We start from the raw sequence: 18,264 nt of genomic DNA on the forward strand, positions 1-18,264 counted from the left end.
TATCTTTGTGCCGAGCACGGATGGTGATAGAGTGTGCGTTAGGGAGGCTAAAAGCCTGGTTCGGAGCACTGAGAAGGGCTCCATCCAGTTTAGCCTTTACAAAGTAGACCAAACAAAATGTATTGATTGTAACTATAATAGTTAGTAACTAATTTGCAGAAGTCAACCTATCCAAATACTATCTCATTTGATATCACCACAATAAATGATGGCCCTCACCATAATAAATCTATGTCCAAAGTCCTTAAGACTAAAAATCACGATTCACAACAGACTTTGTATAGGAATATAGAAAAGTATTTGATATAAATTTACATGGAAGTCTTAAAATAAATAACATACACACACAAGTTCCTTTTAAATCAAACCAATAATAAATAGATGACAATAATATGACAAATACCCTACATACCTGAAGCAGGGCTCTCCTCTCCTTCACTGTGGGGGTGGGGGCCACACTGCCATCAACATGTACCTCTGCTTCAGACTCTAGCTCCGTGACTTCAGACGAGGACGTGGTAGATGGGGTGGGGGAAGTTTGCGACGGAAGACTCCAGTTCGTTAGTTTCGATGCCGGACTGGATGGTTGTAGTGGCAGGGGAACCACCCCAAACTTGCTCACATAGTTCGTAGTAGAGAAGTACCACTCTACCATGGCCGCTCCTACGTCCAGTGTCGACTGCATTCCGGTACTTTCCTCTGACTGCCTTCATTTTCGTTGTCAGGTGCGCCCGAGTTATTTCCTCCTTGACATGAGGATACTCCTCGGAGGTCTCGGACGGGTACTGTTCTAAGAACAATGCCAACATATCCCTATATTTAGTTTGGCATGATTCCCAATCCACATTATCAAGTTCTTTGTTTGCCTTGTAATCTAAAGCGACTCGAAGCAGCAGCTCCACTTCGCTGTCTGTCCATACAAATGAACCTCGCGCCATATTTACTCTCTAAAGGAAAAGGAAGTTGATCGTGTTTTTCGTAGTTGTTGTTGGTTTTGAGAATTCTGATTGGTTTGCATGTCTTTATCCTTCTCGTTACACTGCCGACTACAGGTTTGGCATAGTAACGATGACCACGGAAACACAACGAATCTTTCCGGCCATCTACTAAGGCGCCGTGGGATTAAACAACGCCGACAGTCAGGACCTCTAGCAGCGTCACCGCTGCAGCAGCAGCAGCAGGTAACTCCAGCTCTGCAGACTCCTCAGGCCTCACCAGCACCAAACTCACCATCACAGTAACAAGTTTATCTGTAAAGACAATGTGGTTGAAAATCCGGGGATCTGTCAATTGATCCAAACATTATTGTGTAATGTTTACATTGAAAATGGATTTAAATAAAAGGTTAATACATTTGCCATTAATTGTTGTTTGCTTGTTTACTCCATCTATTTGTATTAGCACGTAACCTTATGAGCATTTCTGCCTCATCCGTGCCGTGTGAGCGCCTTTTTTCTAAAGCTGGGGAAACAGTATCTAAGAAACCGACTCAACCCCAATACTGTGGAGAAAATTGTGTTTCTCAATAAAAATTAATAATTTCTTGCCCCATATATATATATATATATATATATATATATATATATATATTTATATATAGATAAGTGTTTGTTCCACTTCTTCCCAATGTACAGAGAATTGAAATACACAAACAAGGACACAATTCCAAGCTGAAAAACAATAGTTTTATTCATATAGGAATCCATGTATTTATTAGATGATTTATTGTTTCAACTTTTCATAATCATGTTCAACCCACAGAGACTAGGCCAAAATATACTGGTAGGCTATTCGATACATATGCACTATAGCAGCGGTTCCCAAACTCAAGAATGCCGCGGCCCACTTTGAAATCTGAAAATCTTTTGCGGCCCACCCAAACCTTTAATCACAACTCTGATCAAAACATGAACTAGGGATGATTAAATGACCTTAATAATCTAACCGACAATGTATGTTTTGTATACCATTTTCTCCGGAGCTCATGTGCCGTGTTTTCCGCACAATAAGGCGCATAAGATACTGCAGTTTATCAGCGCAAATCACTGTCAAAATTCGAGAGCGCAAATCAGGTTGATGCGCGCGCGTAAATCAAACATCCACCGGCAAAAGTCAGTCTTGAGCGTCCGCTCCCGCCGCCCCCCTCGCCATCCACGCCTTAAATCTTCGGCTGCTCTCCAGCCACGCCGCCTACCAAGGCTTCCTTTTAGAATAACTTATTTCCCCGTTAAGATGGTTCAGCTACTGCAAAGAAAATGGCACCGTCTCTCGCTCTTTAATCTCATTATGTGCTCGGCAAGAACGACAGCTTTGTTTCTCCGACGCGCCCTGAAACAAGCTCCATATCTCACGCGCTTGAGCGCCGCTCAGCATCTTGCCGTCGTAGACGAGCTTTGTCATGTTTGGCAGAGCGCCTTGCGCGCAGTGTACAACCAGTATGGATCAACCGATTAACCAATCTGTTTGTTTAAATTGTTTGTGCTTCAGCAATTAATGTTTCACATAACTAATGTGCCGCATCATACATATTTTTATATTAATTTCAAACTTTTCAAAATTGAAAATTAAAAACCTTTTATTTATTTATTGTAAATGACCACCTGCAGTACCTTCACTCGGCCCACACTTTGGGAATTGCTGCACTATAGGTTTTCAACAGCAGAGGTCATCATAGAGTTTGCGATGCATAGAATGAATGAACCTTTTTCCGATACAATTGGCTGGAAAGCTTCACTTTGCCATCCCTACTACCAAGCATGGGCGCCCAGCCTGTGCGGTCCAAAACGGTTTGGCTATTCTGGTTGGAAACACCCAACGAGCCCCCATAGGTTCCTCCCCTATATAGGCTAAACCCGCCCATCAATCAGCTCGTCACACACATCAAATTGTCTCTTACAAGCAGTGCTGTAGTGGTAAAATTAGAGGTGGGTAAACTCTGAATTTTGTGATCATACAGACCTCGACGCGATGCGAAGCAACGCAACACAAAGCGTCGCAACTCTGTAAGGCTGTCCTGCCTATATTGCATTATGTTATCAGTAAAAGTCATATACAATCAATGACAATGAATAAATGTTAGTAGTTTATTAAATTTAAGAAGACAGTAAAGAAAAGTATGTCAACACAACAATTGCAGATTAAGAACTATCTACATACGGAGTCTCCTTTTTACAGTAGTGCCCAGAAGGCCTCCTTGTCCTCCACGTCAGGTCCTGCCTTGCACAGAGGAGCCATGAACCCCAGAACGCGTGTTCTGGGGTTCATGGCTCCTCTGTGCTTCTCTCGCTCTATTGGACCTGGTGTTTCTCCTCTGCCTGTGCTCTCTGCATCATTGCCTGTCCTATCACTGCCTGAAAAAATATGTTAATGTCAATCACACTGACAACATAAGTTAAATGAACACTCATGTACTACTATGTCATCATAAATAGCCTACAGCATGTTTTGTTTTCACATTGAGAACTGACTTGTTTTCTAACGCTTACAGGCTACTCTACACCTTTCATGACTTAAAATATAGGCCTATTCAGTGAAACAACAGCTTTGCTCCCCGCTCATGATGACAGGGGAGGCAGAGCCTTTGAACATTGACTGGATTCCCAGTCAAATGATGCTTTCCCATGATTTGTACAGACATTACATTACATTACAGGTAATTTAGCAGATGCTTTTATCCAAAGCAACTTACATTGCATTTTTAACCCATTTTTGCCCGGTCAGCAATTAGGGGTTAGGTGTCTTGCTCAGGTACACTTCGACATGGGACATGGAGCAGCCGGGGCTCGAACTGCCAAACCTTGCGGTTCCCAGCACACCCTCTCTACTCCTGCGCCAGGTCAACCCCGTAATTTGATAGTAAGAGAGAGAGAGTAAAGGTCTCTAATAGACCCTAGAGCGGGGGATGCTTGAGGGCAGGGCTACACGCTGATTGACAGGTCTCTAATAGACCCTAGAGCGGGGGATGCTTGAGGGCAGGGCTACACGCTGATTGACAGGTCTCTAATAGACCATAGAGCGGGGGATGCTTGAGGGCAGGGCTACACGCTGATTGACAGGTCTCTAATAGACTATAGAGCGGGGGATGCTTGAGGGCAGGGCTACACGCTGATTGACAGGTCTCTACCAGAGACGTAAAGACTTTATTTAGTGAGGAGAATAATGATAAAATTGTGATTGTGCTGAAGATGCAGCTCTAGATATGATAAGGTTGCCAGGTGACGGGGTGATCGCACCTCTGGTCTTCTTCACTTTTTGTGTATGGGGGAGCAGGGTTTGGACACCCTCACGGTGGGCTGGCACTCGGCGTTGAACAGCGCCCTCTTCAGGGTCCCGGACCGGCTCTTGGTGTCGGTGTCGGCCTCACAGGATCCCCACGGGCCGAACTTGTACTTACAGTCACCTGGAGGAGGAGCAGAGACATCAGGCCGAGAGGCTCCACCCACAATCCCTGTCAGTTTCAATTTGAGAACTGTTTCTGATCAATAATAGTTTAATACTTGTATATTTATTGTATGATTAGTTTAGTTAACTGTGTGTCAAATTTATTATTTTTTGTATCTTCCATGTTAAAAGTGAATAAAATAAATACTTGAAACAACAAATGAATCAAAAAGATTAATAATAAATGAATACTTCTTAATGTTCTCATATTTTTTTAAAACTTCAATTAGATGTTAAAATAAAATTAAAACAGTAACATTTTCTAATGGAGCGAATATAAGTACCACTACCAAAATGTTTTGTATTTTTTAGGGGGGTTCTCCCGTGCCAATATGAAGGTCAAAGGTCAGTAATTTTGGGCTATACAAAATAAAATTGATTGAATTTAATTTACTAACTAATTGATTTATCGACTAATTGGTTCAGCTGATCTGTCAGTTGAGTTTTAGCACTGGGTTGTTTTTATTTTAGTTTTGTTTATTAAAGATGAAAGATTAATAATAAGCAGGGTTATGAGAATAAAAATGCAACAAAATATATATTCCTCTGTGTGCAGTGGGTCTTTGTGCAGTGTGTGTAACTGTGTGTAGGCTGTGTGTCTCTTACCGATGTCCTTCTTCCAGTTGCAGGGCACTTTGCAGTAGATCTTCTCGGTGACGTCCCTGCAGGAGGCGTCTCTCAGTCCGTCTCCACAGCCTCTGTCCTTGGGGACACATTTACCGAACTGTGTCTCTGTGGTGGAGCACTCGGAGGACAGCCGGGACTTCTCCTGCTTCCCACCTGGGGGACGGAGACAGCTGATCTCAGGTGTGCTGACTGGATGCACTGCACTCATGTATCCATTTAAACATTCTCAGATTTTTTAAAATATATATATATATAGTGTCACACATTTGACCACATCTTAGTTTGTTTTTCCTCCCACCTGCATGTTCTAATGTACTAATTCTCCTGTTATTTGAGATCCTCCCACATCAGCTCATTACCCTCACCTGGTTCTCCTTGCCCTTCTCACCTGCAGCACATCCCCTCGTCAGCCACTCACTATTTAAGCCTGTCACATTCTGTTGTTCCCTGCCAGATTGTCTTGTGTGTATGCCAACTCTTCCAGTGTTTCTGAATTAGCCTGATATCCTTCTGTTCTGACCTCGCCTGCCTTTTGACCACGTATTCTCTGCCTGCCCGTTTTGGATTTGTCTGCCTGTCTGATTGCCTCCTGGTTTGGACTCTTCCTGTTTTCATCTACGGATGCCTGCCCTTCTGTATTTGTTTGCCTACTGACGGATCTCCCGGTTTTCTACCTTGCCTGAACTTTCAGTCAAATCCATCTGTCTCGCCCATTGTTGTCTGAGTCGAGCTTTTGGGTTTCTATGTGTGGGTCCAGATGGTGAAACCAGTAAATTGGGGTGCTCGTTAATCAGCAGTGAATCATGTTAGTTTGCTTCATTCATCCTGGTCGGTGTTTACGTGCCCCTGAAGCATTAGCTGTCTCCGGTGTTAACTGACATCTTCAACGCCTCCCTGGAGACAGGCCACGTACCAGCCTGCTTCAAGGCCTCCACCATCATCCCTGTTCCCAAGAAGCCCAGGATCACAGGACTCAATGACTACAGGCCTGTCGCCCTGACCTCTGTAGTCATGAAGTCTTTTGAACGGCTAGTCCTGTCCCACCTGAAGTCCCTCACCGACCCCCTCCTGGACCCCCTGCAGTTCGCCTACAGAGCCAACAGGTCTGTGGACGATGCTGTCAACATGGCCCTCCACTACATCCTCCAGCATCTGGACTCCCCAGGAACCTACGCCAGGATCCCGTCTCTGCTGCAGGACAAACTCTCCCAGCTGCACGTGCCCGACTCCACCTGCAAGTGGATCACAGACTTCCTGTCTGACAGGAAGCAGCACGTGAAGCTGGGGAAACATGTCTCAGCCTCTCGGACCATCAGCACCGGTTCCCCCCAAGGCTGCGTTCTTTCCCCCTCTGCTCTTCTCCCTGTACACCAACAGCTGCACCTCCAGTCACCAGTCCATCAAGCTCCTGAAGTTTGTGGATGACACCACCCTCATTGGACTGATCTCTGGTGGGGACGAGTCCGCCTACAGGTGGGAGTCTGACCATCTGGTGTCGTGGTGCAGCCAGAACAACCTGGAGCTCAACGCTCTAAAGACAGTGGAGATGGTTGTAGATTTTAGGAAGAATGCAGTCCCCCATCACCCGGAGAGGAGGAATTGGCTGCAATCTGCAGTCTCTTCCCGCCACAACAGGTCGGTAGAAAAGAACCCGGATGAAGAAAGTGTTTTAAAAAAAAAAAAAAGTACTCCAAGGCAGGTGTCATCCGCTCTGCAGAGAGGGTGATTGGCTGCAATCTGCTGTCCCTGCAGGACTTGTTCACTTCCAGGACCCTGAAGAGAGCTAAAAAGATGGTAGCCGACCCCTCTCACCCCGGACAAAAAATGGTTTGTGCCCCTTCCATCTGGCAGGAGGCTGAGGTCCATCAGGACTAAGACCTCACATCACACCAACAGTTTCTTCCCGTCTGCAGTTGGGATCATTAACAGAGCCCGGTCCCCCACTGACTGACTATAACATCCCACCGGTCACTCCCCTCACATGCACTTGCAGAGCTACCAACTCTCACGGTTTCGCCGTGTGACACACGCTTTCGCATGTTTTCACACGCACTCACGCCACACAACCAATTTCTCACGGCAAAAAAAAAATTCTGATTTTGGGCCGAAGCACGTTCGTTCCTTTTCAAACTCCCCGACGATAGATGGCGCTGAGGAGTGCATCTGTAAACCTATTCGCTGCATAGACATCCTGTTTACCCCAAAGAGTCCCGAAGTTAGCAACAGAAGATTTTCAAACCGACACAACCGCGGGAGAAACTCAGGAGCAAAGACTAAGGTACATTAATGACATGTGGTTCAATTAAGTACTCACTCTTAAACTTTAAATCTGGAAAGAAATTATTAGTTGTGTTTGTGCGTGCGATTTTGAGTGGTGAATGCAAACTGTCATAACAAGCAGCAGGAGAGCACCTTTTTAACCTCTTGGTATACTGCATGCTCAAAACATCATAGCATTAAGCATAGCTCACTGTGAGCAGCCTTAATAAACAATGCTTAATAAAAAAATTACTAACCAGCTTCTGATCTCCTTAATACCTCCATTTGTTATTTTATTTATGTGTATTTATATTATCTGTATCCATTGTTTTGCTTTGAAAGGCTACTGTTTAAGCACTTTTTTTGTTTTGATAGAGAAAAATATTTTTCATTATCAAACTAAACTTCATTTTTTGCTGAACATAAATCATTAAGTGCTCTTAAGAATACAATTATTAACAATATAGGTTAGGTTTCAGTTAAGAATTGAATACTATTGTAATCAAAATGTCAATCAACCTAAATTGGTCAAATCTTACACAGGTCTATTAATTAGGCTATATTGTGGTCATATAGTGGACAGTCATTGAAACACAGCAATAGTTTTCTGTTCAGCTCGAGTCTAGAAGGCCCCACAAGTCATGAGCAGATGAACATGAATCAGAATAAGTTCAGGCATACCACCCAAAAATCCACTAGAATGCATGAAATAACATCTAGTTAAACCCAAATGTCCTGGGGGTGGACCATCAGCTATGTCTTTACTTCACAGAATGTAACCAATGTTGTCAATCTCCAGTAGGCTGCCCCACAAACCACCAGAAAGCAGGGTAGAACATGGGTACGAAGCCAAGTGAATTCCAATTTCCTGATATTTGAGCCACCAACGTGTGTGTGCGGCAAAATTTTGGTCACCCCCGACAAAATCTCACTTCAAGGTTTTTTGAAAAGTTTGCAGCGCTGCACTTGTCACTGTCATATACTCTCAAAACACAGTTGTGTATCTGTTCGCTGGTGCACTTTATTTTTTTTAACTAACCTATAGCCTTACATACGGTGGCCCTGAAGTGCAAAACACAACGGCAAATAGGAAAACACAACGAAATGAACTTATGGAAAGGGTAGGGCCGTATAGCAGAGGACGGACCCTTCTGATTGGACAGACAGTCTGTCTTCTAACAGGAAATGATACAGGGCTGTCAAGTGTCACGCATTGAGCGAGTCAGTCACGCATTTCGGTCTCGTGTCACGCTCTCACGGCACACATCCAATTTCTCACGCCAAGTAATCGGACTCTGGTCCCCGAGCCGTAGCGTCCGCGCCCCCCCCCTTTTTATTTAAAACACCTAAATATAATTGAACAACAAAACAGTGGTAAAACAATGGTGAAACACTTAATACACTGGTAAAACATCGCCATCTCTCCGTGACTTCCTGCTGCGTCACTTCCCCCCTCATCACAGCCTCTCAGTCCCGCCACTGATTTATTGATTGACAGAATATGTAGAAAGCGGCATTTCTCAGCTTTCAGAATCCGATTGTGCAAATAGTTAAGGAGTCACGGTAATTTGAATCCTCTATGTCACTTTATGTCGCAGGCGAAGGGCTTCAGATTAAGAGGGTTAAAAGACAGACAGACAGTCCGTCCAATCAGAAAGGGTCCGTCCTTCCCCTTCACTCACTGCTCCTTTCATGCAAATACCACAGCACAGGCACCAGCCAATCAGATCACGTTTATGCTCAAAAATAAAAGATGGCGGACCAAACTCCTGCTCCATCTCGCCATCACTTTGGGGGTCTTTGGCCTGAAAAACGTTAAAACCCGAGTCAGCAGAAGGCGGTTTGACCTTTGTGATTCTTGGCTCTGCGGTTGGCCTCGGAGGGGAGTGTCAGCGCCAGAAGCAACAGCACCGCTAACAAACTCTTCATTCTGCAGAGAGAAACAAGAACAATATGTCACCTTCCCGAGCACCACGGAACTGATTACACAGTAAACCACTCCATCTGCAATTCAGCATTATTATGATCGTGTTATTACGACTGACGATGGTTTGAACATCATCAGCTAAATGCAGATACAAAACAACCACAAAGAGACGCGACAGTCTATATATCAACTACAAAGATACTTCAAAGAGACGCAAAACATGGCCGAGACTTCAAAGAGATGTAAAACAACTACAAACAGACGCAAGTATTGAAGAGTGTCTTTCTGTCTCCTTTGAGGGGAATCCAACACTTGAATCTGAAGCAAAAAGTTTCATTTTAAATCTGTAGAAACTCTCCTAAATGTACAGGGACAGAGTTTTTATTCACATATCATTAGTCTTGTTTTAAGTCCAGATGGTCCACGTGTAGTCCAAATCTGCTTGTTTTCAGCCCGTCCCCAAACCTTGGGGCACTTAAACCCGTAATCTGACTATTTTAATCGGGATTATGAAAGTAGGCTAATGTATTCAGATATTGTTCAACCGACCGTTGTTATTCTGTTGTTTCTCTGCATGTTTATGGATAATTTGTCTTAGAGTCGGCTCGGAGGGGAAATGTGGCTCTACTTTGTAAAAAGAGAGTCAATTACCCACAAAGCACCTCTTTCCCTTGCTGTTATTGTGCTGAGAAATGACAGCCTCCTCTTTCAGGCCTCCATTAAAGCAGCGCTCTTCTTTCACATGGCTGGCAGAGAAAATCATGCTCCTTTATGAGGAGAGGACCGGCTCTCAGCAGGCCTCCAGTCCGTGGGGGGGGGGGGGGGGGGGGGTCATGCAGCGCTGAAAGAGGCCTATATTCCCCCTCAAAAGAATACTGATTCATTGGCCCAAAACAAAGCCTATTTAGCCTGGTTCCATTTCTCTAAAGACCCACGCAGATTCCTCCCCGCGTCTTAGGCGCTGACCCCCACCGGCGCCCCCCTCCCTGACAAACCCCCGCCCTCAATGAAAACAATGGCAACTGAGCATGAATAAAAGGAGTGGAATGTTTTAAAGATCTTACAGACATGTTTTCAAAGACAGAATTTCAGACAAAATTCTTCAGTTCAGCTGACAGTTACAACAACAACAACAGGAAGCTTCTAAACAAGATTTAATTTTTTAGGAAAAACACAGAACTGATAAAAGCACTGAATATTACATCACAGATTTAATATTATTTTATAAATAAAACAAATTATTAATATTTCTCAGTTGTTTTAAAATAAACTTACAGTAATCTACAGAGTTGTTTATTGATTCATTAAATCTCGGAAAACATTTTAAATGTTAAATATTTCTTATGACTTAAATGAAATAATGTATTTATCAATTTAATATAAATCATCACATTCCAGAACATTTCGGCTTAAAGTGATTCAAAGTTGTTAAATTTGGTTCAATCTAAGCAGATCAACAGCAGGATTCATTCGTATTAGATAATAGTTGTAATCTATGTAATATTAATAATACATTTGAATTCATATTAGTATTTAACTCATCAGCCTGGAAACAGACACAAATCCAACTGAAATAAGTTCAAAAAGATTAAAACTCACTTGCTGAGCTCAGAGGAAGCAGCCGGTCAGAGAGAAGAGACGAAGAGGAGTGAGCTGCTGCACACACTGAAACACACACACACACACACTGTCAGCCCGAGAGGAAGATAGGAAGCAGGCGCAGGGTTCTCAGGTAGGAAAGGAGATCTTTATTTATGCAGCGAAGGTCCTCCAGACAGAGTCTAAAGCGGGCTATGAAATTATCCTAGGTCACACTTCTTCCGATAAAATAAACCAGGAAGAAGTGTGGCTATAAAACTATCAAAAACAAAATCACTCCGCTCTAGGAGGAAAACAAAAAAAACTTTTAATCTTATCAAAATAACAAACGCACTCTTTTAGACGGAGGCAACGTCCCAAAAACAAAATCACTCCTTCCGGAGGAAAAACAAAGAACTATGAAAGATTAATGTTGCATCTAACCTAGGAATACAAAACTTAAGCAAAACCAAAAACAACCTGCGTGGAGGTGAAGGCACTGGGCCGATCGAAGATCCTGAATAACAACAAAAAGGAACCTGTGACGTGGCAGAACGAGGTAGAACACATGGGTAATGACGAACACACTGGCACAGGACAAAGGGAGACGCAGACTATTAATACACATGGAGGGGAATGGGGAACAGGTGGACACAATCAGGAATCAGGGAAGACAATCAGACTGGTGACACATGAGGAAGGGTAAGTGACCTGAAACGAGAGGAGTTATTATTTCAAAATAAAACCGTAAATGACAAGACAAAATGCCCCACAGAGTAAAACAACAGACAATTTCACCGCGGTGTGACAGAACCCCCCCCTCTAGGACCGACACCTGACGGTCCAGGTAGCTCAGGGTGGTCTCTGTAAAAGTCCTGAATAAGTGAAGGGTCATCTATGTGGCGCCGCGGGACCCACTGTCTGTGCTCAGGACCGTATCCCTCCCAGTCCACTAAATACTGTTTACCCCTGCCTCTATTGCGTACGGCCAATAGTCTCTTGACTTTATAGAGTAAGCCTCCGTCGGCTGCTTCCAGTGGCGGCGGGGGCTCAGCGATAGGAACCATGGGGCTTTCCTTGGTGGGTTTGACCTGACTGACGTGGAATGTGGGGTACGCCCGAATTGACCTGGGCAAACGGAGACGGACGGCAGCGGGGCCAATTACTTTGGAAATGGGGAAGGGCCCAACGAACCGCGGTGCTAGTTTTTTGGAAGGGACTTTGAGGTGCAGATCCTTGGCTGATAACCAAACCCGTTGTCCCGGTTTGTATTCTGGTGCGGGACGGCGTCTTCGGTCGGCTGCCTTCTTTACTCTGTCCCCCTGTCTGATGAGCACTTGACGGGCGGCGGCCCAGATGCGATGACAGCGACGAACCAGGGCATGGGCGGAGGGAACTACAACTTCCTGCTCAGAGTAAAAAAATACAGGAGCCTCGTAACCGTATACACACTTGAAGGGTGAGAGACCTGTGGCAGAGGTGGGCAGCGTGTTGTGGGCATATTCCGCCCAGGCCAGATAGGAGCTCCACGCCGTCGGTCTTTGTGACACCAGGCATCGGAGGCTTGTCTCCAGCTGTTGGTTGAGACGTTCGGTCTGGCCGTTGGCCTCCGGGTGGTAACCTGAAGTCAGGCTGGCTGTGGCACCGATGAGCTGACAGAACTCCCTCCAGAACCGTGAGATGAACTGGGGCCCCCGGTCTGACACGATGTCCTTGGGAAATCCGTGAATTCTAAAGATGTGTTGCATCATGATTTGGGCAGTCTCTTTAGCTGAAGGTAGCTTAGGCAAGGCAATGTAATGTGTCATCTTGGAAAAGCGATCCACCACGGTTAAAATCGTGGTGTTACCTTTTGAAGCCGGGAGCCCCGTGATGAAGTCCATCGAAATGTTCGACCACGGCCTGGATGGGATGGGTAGGGGTTGCAGCAGTCCCATGCGTGCCCCGGTGGCCGTTTTGTTCCGAGCACAGACCGGACATGCGTCGACGTATTCCCGGACCCCTGATTCCATGGATGGCCACCAGAACCGCTGAGATATGGCGAACATTGTTCTCCGGACTCCTGGATGACAGGTGAGCAGCGAGGTGTGGGCCCACCGAATCACGTTTGGGCGCAATTCCACTGGAACAAACAAACAATGCTCTGGGCACCCACGAGGTGGAGGCGCCCCCCCATTCGCACGCTTCACCTCTTGTTCTATCGGCCAGGAAACTGTTCCAACCACACAGTTCTGTGGAAGGATGGGTTCTGGTTTTTTGGCCACTGGTTCCGGGTCGTAGATGCGTGACAGGGCATCTGGTTTAACATTCCGGGACCCCGGCCTGTAAGACAAGGTGAAGCAAAAGCGGTTGAAAAACAATGCCCACCTGGCCTGGCGTGAATTTAGTCTCTTCGCTTGTTTGATGTACTCGAGGTTCCTATGGTCTGTCCACACGATAAACGGATGTTGTGCCCCCTCCAGCCAATGTCTCCACTCCTCCAAGGCCACCTTGACCGCTAGCAGCTCCCGGTTGCCCACGTCATAATTCCGCTGTGCAGAGTTTAGTCGCCGGGACAAGAAGGCGCAGGGGTGCATCTTGCCATCGGCCGCTGACCGTTGCGATAAGACGGCCCCGATCCCCTCATTGGAAGCGTCAACCTCTACCACGAACTGGCGCTGTGGGTCTGGCAGAGTAAGGATGGGCGCCGAGGTGAAGCGACACTTGAGGTTCTGAAACGCCTCCTCTGCATCTGGGGACCAGTTGAACCGCACCTGGGGGGATGTCAGGGCGTGAAGGGGACCAGCTATCGCGCTGAAGCCTCTGATAAACCGCCTGTAAAAGTTAGCAAACCCCAGGAATTGCTGAACCTTCTTGCGGCTATCGGGCGTAGGCCACTCAGCCACCGCGCTTACTTTAGCCGGATCCATCTGGACTCTTCCAGGGGCTACAATAAAACCCAGGAAGGAGATGGTGTCGGCATGAAACTCACTCTTCTCTGCTTTCACATACAGGTGATTGCAGAGAAGACGTTCAAGGACTTGGTGTACATGGCGTTTGTGTGTGTCTAGATCTGGTGAGTAGATTAAAATGTCGTCGAGGTAAACATAAACAAAGTGGTCAAGAAAATCTCTGAGGACATCGTTAATCATGGCTTGGAATACGGCAGGAGCATTGGTGAGGCCGAAAGGCATGACTAAGTATTCGTAATGACCGCTCGGTGTATTGAACCCAGTCTTCCACTCGTCTCCCTCTCTTATTCGGACCAGATGGTACGCGTTGCGCAAGTCCAGTTTTGTGAAGACTGTGGCCTGCTGGAGCTGATCAAAAACAGAGGTCATCAAGGGAAGTGGGTAGCGATTCTTTATTGTGATGTTGTTAAGTGGACTATAGTCTATACATGGTCTCAAAGACCCATCCTTTTTTTTAACAAAAAAGAACCCGGCACCCGCAGGTGACGATGACGGCCGGATGAGCCCCGATTTCAGAGATGCATCAATGTACTCAGTCATCGCCTGACGTTCGGGTCCCGACACAGAATACAAGCGACCCTTAGGAATGGTGGAGCCGGGGATGAGCTCGATGGCGCAGTCATACGGTCGATGTGGAGGGAGAGACGTGGCCTTTGTTTTATTAAAGACCTCCTTGAGATGATGGTAGCAGGGGGGAACGGAGGTCAGATCTGGGTACTGGGGCTCTGTGACGGGGTGAGCAGAAACAGTGTTTATTAAAGTGGTGATGGGTCGGTGAGGCTTCTCCCGCAAACAATTCCCTTCACAGTCTTTTCCCCATCCCATGATCTTGCCCGTAGGCCAGTCTAAGTGGGGGTTGTGGCGAACAAGCCATGGGAATCCCAGTACTAGGGTGCTTGTCGGTGAGTGAAACAAAAAAAAATTCATCAGTTCTGTGTGATTGTCTATGGAAAGTACAGCAGGCTCAGTGACATGTGTGATGGTGAATAATGCTTCCCCACTTAAAGCACTAGCCCTGATGGGACGTGCGAGAGTCTTTGTCTTTAACCCCAGTCTGTTTGCTAGTCCCCAGTCCATTAAGCTCTCGTCAGCCCCTGAGTCAATTAAAACATCCAACGTCATGACTGTGGTGTTGTGTTGTACCTTAATGGAGGTCAAAACCCGTGTCGATGAGCCTGGAGCCGTGGGTCGGTTGCCTAACCACGGCGTCTTGGCCGTACATGCGGCTACCAGGTGACCGAGTTCCCCGCAGTAGAAACACCGACCTTCCCTCAATCGGCGCTGCCGTTCTTCCGGGGTGAGCCGAGCACCACCCAGCTGCATAGGTTCGTCTCCGCCAACCGGGGAAGAAGACCGGCGCTGATCTGGTGGCGCCCGGCCGGGAGCCCACCCGGAGGGGGCGGGGTAGTGCTGTGAGCGATGTGGAGCGTCCAGGCGTTGTCCCTGGAGAGCCCTAAATTCCAGGAGCCGATTATCCGTTCGGATAGCGAGGGCGATGAGGGAGTCCAGGTCTGGAGGAAGGTCCAGAGGCAGCAATCGCTCTTGGATGGGCGCAGCCAATCCTTTAAGAAAGACGTCATAAAGCGCTGTGGTATTCCAGCCGCTCTGCACCGCCAAAGTCCTGAAGCGAATGGCGTAGTCACAGACGGATTCTCTTGTCTGCTTCAGCCCACTGAGCTCTCTTGCCCGTTCTCGCTCTGTTGTGACCGGATCAAAAGTTTTTCGGAGCCCTTCTTTAAAATCCTGAATGGAGTCGCAGATTGAGGATCCGCTTTCCCATTCTGCGACGGCCCACGCCTTCGCCCTTCCCGACAGGTGGGAGATTACGTAAGCCACCTTGGCTCGATCTGTGGGGAAGTGTTGAGGCGAGAGTTCAAAATGCATGTCGCAGTCTATGAGAAATGCCTTACATTGTCCATGGTCTCCCGTATATCGCTCGGGAGGTGCCAGCCGAACCCCTGTTCCTGCGTAGGGGAAGGTGGGAGGGGGCGAAGGTTCAGGTGCAGGAGGTGCCGGGTCCCTCCTCTCAGAACCTCTGAGAAGCTGCTGAAGCTGACCCGCGAGACCCCCTATCTGGTCAAAAACAGCAGCCTTGAAGTCCTCCTGACTACGGGCCAGGCCTCTGAGTCCCTGGCTCAGTGAAGTCATCTGCTCTTCCTGCTGGAAGAGACGCTCCCCCTGAGAGGCTAGGGCCTGCGCGAGAAGGTCCTCCCCTGCTGCTTCCATACTGGCCAGTGTGTACTGTCGGCCCGAGAGGAAGATAGGAAGCAGGCGCAGGGTTCTCAGGTAGGAAAGGAGATCTTTATTTATGCAGCGAAGGTCCTCCAGACAGAGTCTAAAGCGGGCTATGAAATTATCCTAGGTCACACTTCTTCCGATAAAATAAACCAGGAAGAAGTGTGGCTATAAAACTATCAAAAACAAAATCACTCCGCTCTAGGAGGAAAACAAAAAAAACTTTTAATCTTATCAAAATAACAAACGCACTCTTTTAGACGGAGGCAACGTCCCAAAAACAAAATCACTCCTTCCGGAGGAAAAACAAAGAACTATGAAAGATTAATGTTGCATCTAACCTAGGAATACAAAACTTAAGCAAAACCAAAAACAACCTGCGTGGAGGTGAAGGCACTGGGCCGATCGAAGATCCTGAATAACAACAAAAAGGAACCTGTGACGTGGCAGAACGAGGTAGAACACATGGGTAATGACGAACACACTGGCACAGGACAAAGGGAGACGCAGACTATTAATACACATGGAGGGGAATGGGGAACAGGTGGACACAATCAGGAATCAGGGAAGACAATCAGACTGGTGACACATGAGGAAGGGTAAGTGACCTGAAACGAGAGGAGTTATTATTTCAAAATAAAACCGTAAATGACAAGACAAAATGCCCCACAGAGTAAAACAACAGACAATTTCACCGCGGTGTGACACACACACAGACGCACAAATCCAGCCATTCAAGCATTAGAGGCTGAGTGTTTTGTCTCTCGATGGAATAACTTTTTTTTCCGCTCAGAAAAAGTTGCCGACATTGCTTTTTATTGCAGAAACAGTTATTACATCATAAACAACGTAGATCATCACAAAAACAAAAACACATAAACATATTTTTTAAGTTATGTAACAGACACAACAAATAATCACAAAAAAAATGATCCCATACTGCGAGTTAAACATCTGAAAACCTGAAGCGGGTTCGATCTCAGAAGCAGAAAAAGCTTTTGTTTTATAATCCACGAATATATTTTATATATCAAGTCAAACGCGTCTTAGAGCTAAATATACAAACACTTATTTATCTGTTGAGTAAACGAGAGGAGACAGCGTGTCACTTCCTGTTCACAGAGCGCTAAAGCCTAACTAGGGCTCCAGACTAACTTTTTGCCAGGTTGCACTGGTGCGCCTTACTTTTTTATTTAGGTGCAACAGCACAAAATTTAGGTGCACCCAAATTTTTCCTTGCGTCGCCTTTAAAGCCATAATTTCAAGGTAATTCTTTTTTATCACTCTCCATATACATTTATATCCATCCATTGTTAAACAGCTTATCCTGGCTGGAGTCCATCCCAGCCAACTTCAGGCGATAGACAGGGTTCACCCTGGATTGGTCGCCAGCCAATCACAGGGCTACACAGAGACATACAACCATTCACACTCCTACGGGCAATTTAAAGTCCCCAATCAACCTGATCCCCAGAGCATGTCTTTGGACTGTGGGAGGAAGCCGGAGAACCCGGAGAGAACCCACGCAGACACGGGGAGAACATGCAGACTCCACACAGAAAGGCCACTGGGCGGAGTCCAACCCAGGACCTTCCTGCTGTGAGGCGACCACAGGTGACCACACCACCATGACGCCCTATAAATATTTATATATATTATGTAAATGATTTAAAACAAGAATAAGGTGTAGGTAGATGGAAAAAAAAACTATCTAAGGTGGGGCTGTCATGATATAACATTTTTGTTGTGCGATTATTGCTGGTGTTCAGGTCGCAATTTCAATCACACAGCACGGAGCAGTGTAGGCCTACAGGAATATCTGGACCACAGCCAATCAGAGGCAAAGACCTGCCGCATCTCTGTCTCTGATTGGTTTAGACCACGATATGATCCAACCATGAGTGACCTAGGAAACATTTTAGTCGCACATGTACAAATTTTGGTCGCACTCTAGAGCCCTGCTAACCCTTAAAGACACATTCTACAGGCAGCCCATCAAAGAGGCTTTTAGTTTGAAGGACAGTGGAGGTTTGCGTCCTTCTACAAACCTCTATGCTGCTTAAAGATAAATATTCATGAATATTGATGTGTCAGCACCCAGCTGATAGGAGGTCTCAGGAGAGGACGGACAGGAGGAAGCCTGAGGAGAGGACAGGCAGGAGGAGGTCTCATGAGAGGAAGGACAGGAGGTCTGAGGAGAGGACAGGCAGGAGGAGGTCTGAGGATAGAACGGACAGAAGGAGGTCT

At 46.3% G+C, this 18,264-nt stretch overlaps 2 protein-coding genes across 4 annotated transcripts in view; both read right to left on the reverse strand.

Annotated features, from left to right (window-relative positions):
- Positions 1-1,663: 1,663 nt before the first annotated feature.
- Positions 1,664-10,943, reverse strand: mdkb (midkine b). The gene is made up of 4 exons (XM_040163722.2): positions 10,853-10,943; positions 9,174-9,256; positions 5,047-5,220; positions 1,664-4,399 (listed from the first exon to the last, which is right to left on the reverse strand). Exons 2-4 carry the CDS (start codon positions 9,253-9,255, stop codon positions 4,245-4,247), a joined length of 411 nt encoding a protein of 136 aa, XP_040019656.1. The 5' UTR covers position 9,256; positions 10,853-10,943; the 3' UTR covers positions 1,664-4,244.
- Positions 10,944-16,813: 5,870 nt separating this feature from the next.
- dgkzb (diacylglycerol kinase, zeta b) overlaps positions 16,814-18,264 on the reverse strand; it is a 29,496-nt gene continuing 28,045 nt past the window's right edge. For all 3 annotated transcript variants that reach the window (XM_078083106.1, XM_078083107.1, XM_040163654.2), the window contains one exon: positions 16,814-18,264. This exon is cut by the window's right edge and continues 138 nt beyond it. The gene's annotated coding sequence lies outside the window, so the exon portion shown is untranslated.

Source organism: Gasterosteus aculeatus, chromosome X (genome assembly GCF_964276395.1).
Source record: "Gasterosteus aculeatus chromosome X, fGasAcu3.hap1.1, whole genome shotgun sequence".
In the NCBI taxonomy this organism is placed as follows: domain Eukaryota; kingdom Metazoa; phylum Chordata; class Actinopteri; order Perciformes; family Gasterosteidae; genus Gasterosteus; species Gasterosteus aculeatus.

Coding starts and splice junctions, on each gene's coding strand:
- mdkb (XM_040163722.2), bottom strand. CDS start 9,255: ATGAAGAGTTTGTTAGCGGTGCTGTTGCTTCTGGCGCTGACACTCCCC. Junction 5,221..9,173: donor CAGAGCCAAGAATCACAAAG/GTCAAACCGCCT, acceptor TCCGTCCCCCAG/GTGGGAAGCAGGAGAAGTCC. Junction 4,400..5,046: donor CAACTGGAAGAAGGACATCG/GTAAGAGACACA, acceptor CTCCTCCTCCAG/GTGACTGTAAGTACAAGTTC.